Below are 9,016 nucleotides of genomic sequence, written 5' to 3' on the forward strand. Positions count from 1 at the left end.
AACATCTTGGATATGTGCAACAAAGTAACATCCCTAGTCCCTCACTGCTGCTTGTATGTTACTTAGTATCAAATAGCTACACTCAGCAACTCCTGATCAGCCATGTAGAAACCCCACTGTCACACACAACAGGCGTTTAATGAAAACCTCACTAGTGCACAGACCCATTGCAGTGCATTATAACCTTCATTACAGTGAATTATAACCTACATTACAGTGAATTATAACCTTCATTACAGTGCATTATAACCTTCATTACAGTGCATTATAACCTACATTACAGTGAATTATAACCTTCATTACAGTGCATTATAACCTACATTACAGTGAATTATGATCTACATTGCAGTGCATTATAACTTTCATTAGAGAGCATTATAACCTTCATTGTACTGCATAATAACCTACATTACAGTGCGTTATAACTTTCAGTAGAGTGCATTAGAACCTACATTGCAGTGCATTATAACTTTAATTACAGTGTATTATAACCTACATTACAGTGCATTATAACTTTCATTAGATAGCATTATAGCCTACATTACAGTGCATTAGAACTTTCATTAGAGTGCATTATAATTTAAGTAGCAGAGCAAGCTAACTTATATTGCAGTTCATTCTAATTTTCATTTCAGTGCATTATAAATTACACTGCAGAGCATTATAACTTGCATTGCAAAGCCTTATAAATTACACTGCAGAGCATTATAACTTACATTGCAGAGCATTATAAGTTACACGGCAGTGCATTATAACTTACATTGCAGAGCATTATAATTTACCTGCCTCCCACCTAGGATTGCAAGGCCCACTATTATTTTTACTATTATTATTATTATTATTATTAATGGTACACATGCTGATGGGGAGTGCAAGGGACAGGCATGATTACACTATTGCAGGTATGAAAGCTAGTGACCAGGGCAGCACTGTTTATGCAGACATTGAGTGACCAACAAAACGTGTTGGCTAAGGCCACCCTAAACCTAACCATGCAGCTCGCCAGATAGAGAATCAATGTTTGTATTACATTCAATATAGAGAGCACCCAGTCACACTCTCCACCATCACACACAGAGTTAACAATCGGTGATCTGCTAGCTCTGTCTGGCTGGGCTGCCAGGCACACGGTGTGACGCGATCAGTGTGCGCCGAGCGAGCTGCAGGCATGGCTACACCGGGGCTATCAGCTGTGAAACCAGGCAGGAGTTGGGGGCCGGGGAGAGGCAGAGGCGGGCCGGGGAGAGGCAGAGGCGGGCCGGGGAGAGGCAGAGGCGGGCCGGGGAGAGGCAGAGGACAAGGCGGACCGGGAAGAGCGGGCGTGAAAGGAATGGTGGCTGAGGGATCTGGGGTCCCACCATCTCTAGGAGGTCCAAATAACAAAAAGTCTAAACGGAAATGGGTGCACCCGGATCGGAAAGCCTTCCCGGGCAGCGCAAAGGAAGGTAAGCTGTATGGGGTCAGGGCTATGGCTAGCCACCTTCAGGTGGCTGGCAACGCCTGATTAGAGTCGTAGTCCTAAAACACTGGGTAGGTATAACATTTGGCCACCCCTGCTCTCTATGTGACATCCCCTCTCCTTTGTAAAGAGTCAAAACTTTTAGAGCAATTGAATTTATTATTTGGGGTCCACCCTGGTGATGCAGGGATTAGTTTATGGGCTGAGAATGAAAATCTTAGTCAATGAGCTAGACTCCATTGCAGGGCTAAATGATTTAGGTAAACTAGAAAAATGGTTAGAGTTGTGCCAATTTACATTTAATGTGGATAAGTGCTAGATAATGCATCTTGGATGTAAAAACCCAAGGGCAGAATATTTGATAGAATCGTAACCGCAACATCTGAGGAAAGGGATTTAGAGGTAATTATTTCTGATGACTTAAAGGACCACTATAGGCACTCAGACCACTTCAGTTTAATGAGGTGGACTGGGTGCCAGGTCCAGCTAGGTTTTAACTCCTTTTTCTATAAACATAGCAGTTTTAGAGAAAGCGGTAAGTTTAACCCCTTCCTCCCCCCAGAGCCCGGTAGGAGGGGGACCCTGAGGGTGGTGGCACCCTCAGGGCACTATAGTGCCAGGAAAACAAGTGTTTTCCTGGCACTATAGTGGTCCTTTAAAGGTAGGCAGACAATGTAATAGAGCAGCAGGAAATGCTAGCAGAATGCTTGGTTGTATAGGTAGATTGTATTAGCAGTAGAAAGAGGGAAGTGCTCATGCCATTGTACAGAACACTGGACAGACATCACTTGGAGTATTGTACGCAGTACTGGAGACCGTATCTCCAGAAGGATATTGATACTTTAGAGAGCGTTCAGAGAAGGGCTACTAAACTGATTCATGGATTACAGGATTAAACTTGCAAGGAAAGGTTAAAGGACAACTATAGGCACCCAGACCATTTCAGCTCAATGAAGTGGTCTGGGTGCAAGGCCCCCCCCCCCCCCCCTAGTTTTAACCCTGCAGCTGAAAACATAGTTTCTGAGAAACTCCCTGACAACCACTAGAGGCCGCTTCTGCGATCCTCAATGCGAAAATCGCATTGAGCTCACGCTGGACATCCATAGGAAAACATTGAGTAATGCTTTCCTGTGGGCAGTTTGAATGCATGCACATCTCTGGCCGCGCATGCGCATTCAGAGCTGACGTCGGCCGGGGGAGGAGAGGTCACCGGCGCTGGATTAAGGTAAGTGCCTGTTCAGCCCAGTGGGAGGGAGGCTCCGAGGGGGGGGGGGGGGGGGTCTTTGCAGAAATGCAGAAATCTTTCAATACTGGATTTGTCTCCTCCTGTGCTGCCATGCGGCAGGGGGTACCAAAGTGTGAGGATGACAAACGTTATTTCACGGTGTTAAACGTTGTCATAATCCAGGAAGCGCCTCTCGAAACTGTGTTTCGTTGGCTTGTTACCGATCCTACGATTGGCTTCCTGCTCCACCGCTCTCCACTGCACAGCGAGACGAAGAAAGTCACAAATCCAGGCAGGCCCCACAGCCCTGACCTAGGCACGAACCTACCTCCCCCCCCCCCCCCTTTTTTTGCTACTTGCAATGGACCGCTCTGCCAGTCAATCCTATAGCCGGGATTACCACTCCGGATCTGACCAATCGGAGGTAGCTAGGGGGGAGGTGGTGATTCATGACAGGAAGAAACTACTGTACTTGCGTTGAATCATTACACCTCTATGGGGAGTGTTCAGTATCTCTGTCTTAGTGACTACCACTTGAGGTGTTCCTAGGCAGGAATGTAAACACTGTCTTTTCCCTGAAAATTGCTGAACCTTCAGAGACAGGCTGTAGACCCCCTGAACAGCCACATTAAGCTCTGGCGACTATAGTGTCCCTTTAACTCTGCAATGTAAACATTGCACTTTCTCTGAAACCACAAAAAGTGGCACTGCACCTAGACTGCTTCAATGACATGAAGTGATCTGGGTGCCTATAGTGTCCCTTTAAGTCTTCAATGCATAACCCCTATTGTGCTAGTACCAAAATGCAGACCCCTCGCAGCTGTTGCAATTTGAGTAGTTCGCTTTATAGTTCATAAGTTGTAAATACTTGTATTTATCCTTGCTATACAGTATTTTTAGTTTTGTGGTGTACATTCAGTAGCTAGGCACATACACAAACACTGTATTCACTATACACACTACACAAACACACACTCTGCATCCACTACACAAACACACACACTGCATTCACTTATCAAATACTCTCACTGCATCCACTACACACACATATATTCTTGAAAACATAAAAAATTCTGACTGGCACGTAAATTTTGTTCATTTACCTTAATAAAAAAAAAAAGATTTGCAAACTAAATAAAATAAACATGTTCAGTTAACAGTAGATTTGTGTAGAAATTGTTTTTTTTTTTTTTTTTTAAATGGTAAATGTGCTGAATATCGGTAAGTTATCGGCTATTGGCCTGACATTCAAAACAATGTTCTTTTGTAATCAATTGCAGTTTATGTATTTGCAGCAAACAGGATTTTTCAATGTGAGTTAAAAGCATTGAAAGGGTTTTATCATGATTTCCTTGGCCCCTTCTCTGTCTGCTAGAATTCTGAATTGTATTGGTAAACAAATACTATGTCAGTGATGTTGATTTTTAGCCCATTATGTTAATATGCACATTTGTGTGCCTTTATGTACGTATACCTATCTATGGTTCTTAGCAGCAATACTTCTGCTTTCTTGAAACTGTGTTGCATATCTGCATTATTATGGAAATTCTTAAACCTTCCTTTTGCTGTGCCTTTTAAATGAGTTATACCATAGCCCAGGCATAGGCAAACTTTGACACTCCAGATGTTTTGGACTACACCCCCCATGATGCTTTGCAAGCATTATGGTTGTAAGAGATTTAGTCCACATCATCTGGAGTGCCGAAGGTTGCCTATCCCTGCACAGGCTATACTGTTCAGCATACAATCACTTTTCCTTCAACCATGCTCAACTGAATAGTTTAGTTTAGTTTTTGACTTTTTGAACATTTTGCTCACAATCTGGAGAACTTAATTTCTAAGGAAAGATTAAGCTTAGCATAATATCATTAATCTAGTTTTTTTTTTTTTATTCAATTGGTATGTGGTAGTGAATGTTTTCATACTTTATATCAGAAGCTTTATCCAACAATTATCAAAATGATGCTCCTTGTGGAAGTTTTTTTTTGGGAGGGTTATGTTTTCCATTTTAAACAGTTTCCTCTATTTAACCCATATCATGTATTTTTTTTCTTCTATGTGAAGGACATGGATTTGCACTGTGGAGAAAACAAAAGGTTCAGCTGGAGTATAAAAAACTGTTAAGAAAGCAAAGGAAGGTCAGCGTTGCTAAAGATGATATTTACACTGACAAGTACCCAGAACATTTAAAGCATCTTTACTTGGCAGAAGAAGAGATGTTAAAAAAGCAAGAACAAAGGAAAAGACCAGAAAATAGCACAGAGGAAGCAGCAGATGAGGAAACACCTAAAACGTAAGTTGATTTGGATAGTCTGACGTGCGCACTGTAAATCCATGAAGATATAATTCCAATGAAAGTAAAAATATTACTGTGAGTGTTTCAGGGGGGAAAAAGTATAAATAGTAAGGCTAATATGTGCTCATCATACCTGTTGAAAAACGGGGATATTCGTGTAGTTTAATTCTTGCAGTTTTGTGTTTTCTGTATATAAACATAAAATATAGCCATCACATGGGCGCACTTGGAAAGTGGAAAACATGAACATAGCAATGTTATTATTAACTAAATACCAAGTGGTATTCAACTCATATGTTACGAAGTCAAAGATCCTGGCTCGGTCATCACAGACATCTTATTATGATAGCCTATCATCCCACACTAATTGTGATTTCTGCCAATATGTTGAATAGTAAGACAAGCTGATAGCATAAATTCGTTACTAAAGATTTTATGAAAAATGTAATTTCTATATTTCCTTTGTTTTCTGTTATCTGAATCTATTAATCTAATATTGTTAATCTGGTTTAATCAAAACCTGTTTTGGTCAAGATGATTCTCTTATTTTTTCTATATCTTTTTTTATATATATATATATATATATATATATATATATATATCTGGTGTAAAATTTCCATAGTTTTACCGCTGTTTGATTCTTCAACATGTTTACATTTTATACAGACCTACTAAGAAGTTCAAAAAGAAAACCTCAAACCAAAAAGCAAAAGAAGAGTATGAGAACGTTCAGAAAGAGCGTGCAAAGAAAAGAGAGGTGAGGGAATTAATCTACTCCATTCAGTGGTGATGTTTGACCTGTTAGCACTTACCTTGGGTTCACCCTGCTCAAACAAGCTTACAGTCTATAGGAGGTGGGGTGTAAAACACAATAGGGCAGGAATATCAATCAAATAAGGTGGGAGTGAAGCAGAGCTGGAGGAGATAGTAGAGTGCTACACGTTAGGAGAGAGCAAGAGATAGGTATGTGAGGTCGAGGTTACTCTGGGAGGCTAGAGGCTTTCCTAAAGAGATGGGTTTTAAGGCAATTTTTTTAAACGATTGAAGACTAGGGGAGAGCAAGCGTGAGTTGGCCGTATGGGTGCGTGCAGCGAACAGGAGAAGATCATGGGCAGAGTTGAGAGACCGAGCAGGGGCATACCTATGGATCTGTGAAGAGATATGAGGGGCTAGAATTGTTCAGTGCTTTATAGGCATGGGTTAGTTCTTTGAATTGACTCCTATAGGATACAGGAAGCCAATGTAAGGACAGACAGAGGGATGGGGTGTGAGAGGACCGACTAGAGGGGAAATTCAGTGTAGTGACAGCATTCATTACAGACTGTAGCGGGGCAATACGGTTTTTGGGAAGACCAATTAGGGGGGTGTTACAATAATCTATGCGGGAAATTACTAGAGCATGGAAAAGCTCCTTAGTAGCTTGGACAGTGTTGAACAAACCCTCTGTATTCTAGCCCTTGTACTTTACCAGGTGTACTGAGTAATTCAGTTAATTTAGTGTCTGTGTTGTGTTCTATTTTTAATTTTGTTTTCAATGTAACATAAAAGAGTCTTTGTTGTATATTGATTTGAGGCATATGTTATATGTTCACTCTTCACTGGCTGAGAAGCTGTGCATTTTGACAGCTGACATGTTTCTTTGCACATTCCACCGCCAAACATACATGGTACAGGGAGCTGTCACAAGCTGTTCTTCTCTGTGTCTTGATCTCTAGGAAGCTGAGAAGAGACGGAAAGAAAGGGAAGAGGCCCAGGAGCTTTACAAGAAAAAGAAAATAGAATCCTATAAAATATTAAGTGCAAAAACAAAGAAAGGACAGCCAAACTTTAACCTCCAAATGGAACACCTACTTCAAAAGATTCAGCAAAAATCCTAACAAGCGTTTCAATCTGCAGTGACTGGTGCATCGTCATTGATGCGTTGTAATGTTTCCTCTCATTAGAGGTTGCACCCTGTATGGTGGTGTTTTTGTTTTGTAATATTAAAATATAATTGTATTTTTAAAATCGTAACTTTTTACTATATGTTTGTTTTGTCATCGTTGCAGTTAACAAAACCAATACAAACACAGAATTGGAGATGTGTACTATTTTATTTTTCCCTTTATCGGACATGTTAGACTTTGTCGAGCTATTGACTTTGCTCGTTATCAGATCCATATAAATGTGGTGAAAAATAAAGGCTGAAAGATTGACTAATATATATCTTTACATTTAATTGTTTTCTATTGAAATAAACCCAGTAAGCAATGTTGCTTGTGGTGTACCATGCTTTTACAAATGATTACATGATTGCTGCTTTGCAGCTTCTTAAAAATGGTGGTATGCTTTTCAAGGGGTTTAGTGATTGCAACAGCTTTTTCTGTGTTTGCGATTATAGACTTATTAGCATGAAACTTAACCCCTTAAGGACAGAGCTTCAGAAGCTTGTCTTTCACTTAATGACAACGGCATTTTTTGCTGTTTACATTCAACTGCAATTTGCATTTTATTAATTGCATTTTACTAATTTATTTTGATAACTTTATTTTGATAAAGACCCTGAAGGGTCGAAACGTTGATGCTGAGTTGTGATTAAACAGTTTATTCACATTTGAAAAATCCAAGCGAGTGCTCCTGTTTTTCACCTTTATACCTACTGGCCTGTGGAGGCACCCTGGTAATACACATTTTATATACTTTTTTTGGGGTTGAGTGCCAGAGTCTGGTCATATATATATATATATATATAATAAATATATATATATATATATATATATGTATATATGTATATATATATGTGTGTGTGTGTGTGTATATATATATATATATATATACATTAATGCTTATTTATGATAAAAAAATAAAACATTTTTGACAAGGGGGCGGGGCCTGACCGCCGACGGGATCAGACGTTTTGTGTCTGAGCTCCCGCTCCAGGGCCCGACGGGCGGCGCAAATTGGAGGCCACCCGGGACAAAGAACCCACACTGGGACCACACAGACCCCCAGTAACAGGGGCGTGAATACCGCCTAAACCTTGTCCGGCGCCGACAGTAACCCGCCCGGGGTCCGGAGCTGGATGGTGCTTGAGCCGGGTTGAGACGGCCGCTCTCCCGGGTCTCCGGCCGGAGGTTTGCTTCCCCCCCCCCCCCCTCTGGACCGGGGGGGTCATCCCGGTCTATAAGGGCATCAAGCAGAGTGGCAGCCTGGGCCTCAACACCCGCCCTGGCAAGGAATCTCCAGCGGGCGATAATCCGCAAAATGGCCGCCGTGCGCCAGCCATGTGCGCGAACAGCCGAAATGAACAAGCTGACTGAAGGGGAAATCGCCAAGCACCATCAGACCACCATGTCAGCCTACCCCAGGCTTATACTGGCAGGCTATGCTGGCAAGATCAAGGTACAGGCTGTGGGCAAACAATAAGGGGAAAAGAGACACACACAAAACGGGACTCTACTGAACTGCCCTCATACAGCAGACCCTCAGGGGTCACCAGACCATACAACTGCCAACCCCGACAAAACAGGCCAGAGGGACTGAACAACAAGCCACCCACCCTGCATCCAGTTAGAAAGAGCCCACCCTGCCAGATCGGACCTACGACACCATAACCACCGCCATACGCCAACGCATAGCGCAGGACGACTAAACTGCAGCTCCAGGGCACAAGCGGCACCTACCAAGCGAACGCACAGCGGTGAGAGCCGCAGGAGAACCACCTGCTGACCAACCATGGAGCCGACGCAGACACGGTCGACTACACAAATCCTGCTCAACCTGGCGGACTAAAGTAACTAAGCCGAAACCCAGAGACAATGATCTAAGCTCATTCTTACCTGCCCTAGCATAAAATCCAACTGTGCTCAGCCAGACACACTGCCTCCAGCTTACACAGCATGTTTCACGCATTATACCAAGCGAGGAACACAATCTAGAATGCCACACTAAAAAACTTAGGGCTCTGACACCCACTCTAACGAATAAAAAGCGTCACCAAACTTAACCTTGAAGTAAAGATGTATATAATGTTGAACTTGAGGCATTCCCATAACTT

At 42.1% G+C, this 9,016-nt stretch overlaps 1 protein-coding gene across 2 annotated transcripts; it reads left to right on the forward strand.

The window, feature by feature from the left end:
• The first annotated feature begins 1,152 nt into the window (after positions 1-1,152).
• CCDC59 (coiled-coil domain containing 59) lies at positions 1,153-7,013 on the forward strand. 2 transcript variants are annotated; one of them, XM_063445171.1, is made up of 5 exons: positions 1,153-1,226; positions 1,290-1,445; positions 4,749-4,977; positions 5,647-5,737; positions 6,696-7,013. In XM_063445171.1, exons 1-5 carry the CDS (start codon positions 1,169-1,171, stop codon positions 6,855-6,857), a joined length of 696 nt encoding a protein of 231 aa, XP_063301241.1. In that variant the 5' UTR covers positions 1,153-1,168; the 3' UTR covers positions 6,858-7,013. The 2 variants fall into 2 exon arrangements, with proteins under 2 accessions (XP_063301241.1, XP_063301242.1); XM_063445172.1 differs by lacking the exon at positions 1,153-1,226 and having other exon boundaries at positions 1,282-1,445.
• Positions 7,014-9,016: the final 2,003 nt, after the last annotated feature.

Source organism: Pelobates fuscus, chromosome 3, assembly GCF_036172605.1.
Source record: "Pelobates fuscus isolate aPelFus1 chromosome 3, aPelFus1.pri, whole genome shotgun sequence".
Taxonomy (NCBI): domain Eukaryota; kingdom Metazoa; phylum Chordata; class Amphibia; order Anura; family Pelobatidae; genus Pelobates; species Pelobates fuscus.

Coding starts and splice junctions, on each gene's coding strand:
- CCDC59 (XM_063445171.1), top strand. CDS start 1,169: ATGGCTACACCGGGGCTATCAGCTGTGAAACCAGGCAGGAGTTGGGGG. Junction 1,227..1,289: donor GAGTTGGGGGCCGGGGAGAG/GCAGAGGCGGGC, acceptor GGCCGGGGAGAG/GCAGAGGACAAGGCGGACCG. Junction 5,738..6,695: donor AGCGTGCAAAGAAAAGAGAG/GTGAGGGAATTA, acceptor CTTGATCTCTAG/GAAGCTGAGAAGAGACGGAA.